The sequence below is a fragment of the Physeter macrocephalus genome, unplaced genomic scaffold, assembly GCF_002837175.3.
Source record: "Physeter macrocephalus isolate SW-GA unplaced genomic scaffold, ASM283717v5 random_1360, whole genome shotgun sequence".
Taxonomy (NCBI): Eukaryota; Metazoa; Chordata; class Mammalia; order Artiodactyla; family Physeteridae; genus Physeter; species Physeter macrocephalus.
In genome coordinates, this window is record NW_021146421.1 from 1 (window position 1) to 1,620 (window position 1,620).

Below are 1,620 nucleotides of genomic sequence, written 5' to 3' on the forward strand. Positions count from 1 at the left end.
TCACAGGAAGTTAGCACCTCTCTCCATCTCCGTCTCAAGCCCTGGTTGGCCCCGTGGACACAGACAGGGCCCTGGGCCCAGAGCACAGGGCTTAGTGAGGGAAGACGGGGAACAGACCTCACTGCCTGAGCGCAAGTCTAGCTTCCTCGCACACTCTGTGACCTCAGGAAGGCCTCTGACTCTTTCCGCCTCAGTTTCCTCATCTGAAAAATGGCCCTCGAGCCCCCAGCCCCCTGCGGTGTGATCACACTAGCGGAGGCGTGATGACGAGTAGCCGCGCGCTCCGTAAACGGCAGCAGCCATGCTTGCCGGCGTGCAGACGCTCACGTCGGGGGTCGTCTCCGAGACCGCTCAGGAGCCCTGTGTCGCCCCGACCACTGGCTGGGCGAGGAGCCAGGAGCCTGGACGACACTCAGGGGGCACGGTGTGCCTGGGGTGGGGCTCTGCCAGTGAGAAGGGGACACACCTCGCTCCAGGCGCGGCCCTTGACCCCAGCCACCCAGCGCCCCCTGAGGGTGTTGGAAGAGGCTAGTGCCTGAGCCCGCGGCCCGGAGGTCCCCGGCACCTCCCACAGGTGAGTGAGGGGTGCTCTTCCCGTTGGCTGATTGGCCAGAGGGGCGGCGGGAGGCCCCGCCCAGCGAGCCCCCGCTTCCCCGCCCCCATGCTCTGTTGTTTCTCCGCTTGCCGAATGGGCCCTAACCCTCTTCTTCCTCTCTGTCCACTTTTCTTGCAGCCGCTGCGAGCGCTTGCCTTGCCATGAGAATCAGGAGTGCCCCAAGCTGCCTCTGAGAATAACCTACTACCACCTCTCTTTCCCCACCAACATCCAAGTGCCCGCCGTGGTTTTCCGCATGGGCCCCTCCAGTGCCGTCCCCGGGGACAGCATGAAGCTGGCCATCACCGGCGGCAACGAGGAGGGCTTTTTCACCACCCAGAAGGTGAGCCACCACAGTGGGGTGGTGGCCCTCGCCAAGCCCGTCCCCGAGCCCAGGGACTTGCTCCTGACCATCAGGATGGACCTCTCTCGCCACGGCACCGTCAGCTCCTTTGTGGCCAAGCTTTACATCTTTGTGTCCGCAGAGCTCTGAGCACGCGCTTTGGGCCGTGGGGGGCCCCCTCTTGTTGCTTTCCTCCCCCTCCCCCCCGGGATCCGAATAAAGGTTCAGCGGGCGAGATCCCACTCAGCATGGCTGGCGTGCCTTGGTTTTATTTGGCGTGGTCGGGTGTCTCTGTGCTGCTTGTCCCTGGCGGGGAGGGGGGAGCCGAGCACTGCCTGGCGCCCCCAAGGGTGACCAAGGAGTGCTTCCCGCGACGAGTGTGCACCCAGGAGCCCCCGCTGGCGGGAGTCACCGCCCACGCCGCCAGGGAGCCCAGGCCCGGAGAGGGCGAGGCTCGGGTGTTTCATTTGACGTGATTCTCTCTCCTCCGCTTGTGTTTCGCCCAGAGGACGAGGTGACGAAGGCCCCCGGGGTTGATGGACCTCCGTCCCCTCTCACTTCACAGATGTGGAAACTGAGGCCCAGAGAAGGGGAGGGACTTGGCCAAGGTGACGTGGGCCATTGGTGGTAGAGCCGGGCCTAGGAGCCAGGCCTACTGGCCCCAGCTTCGTTTCCTTACTGT

The 1,620-nt window shown here is 64.8% G+C and overlaps 1 protein-coding gene across 1 annotated transcript; it reads left to right on the plus strand.

Moving 5' to 3' along the window:
* Positions 1-301: 301 nt before the first annotated feature.
* LOC129391929 (fibulin-1-like) lies at positions 302-1,170 on the plus strand. The gene is made up of 2 exons (XM_055083431.1): positions 302-435; positions 614-1,170. The coding sequence occupies exons 1-2, from the start codon at positions 302-304 to the stop codon at positions 1,086-1,088; spliced, it is 609 nt and encodes a 202-aa protein (XP_054939406.1). The 3' UTR covers positions 1,089-1,170.
* Positions 1,171-1,620: the final 450 nt, after the last annotated feature.

What these genes read in the sequence shown, in the direction of transcription:
- LOC129391929 (XM_055083431.1), top strand. Translation starts at nt 302, where the DNA reads ATGCTTGCCGGCGTGCAGACGCTCACGTCGGGGGTCGTCTCCGAGACC. An exon ending in GGGGGCACGGTGTGCCTGGG is followed by an intron (nt 436 to 613) that starts GTGGGGCTCTGC and finishes CTGATTGGCCAG; the next exon opens with AGGGGCGGCGGGAGGCCCCG.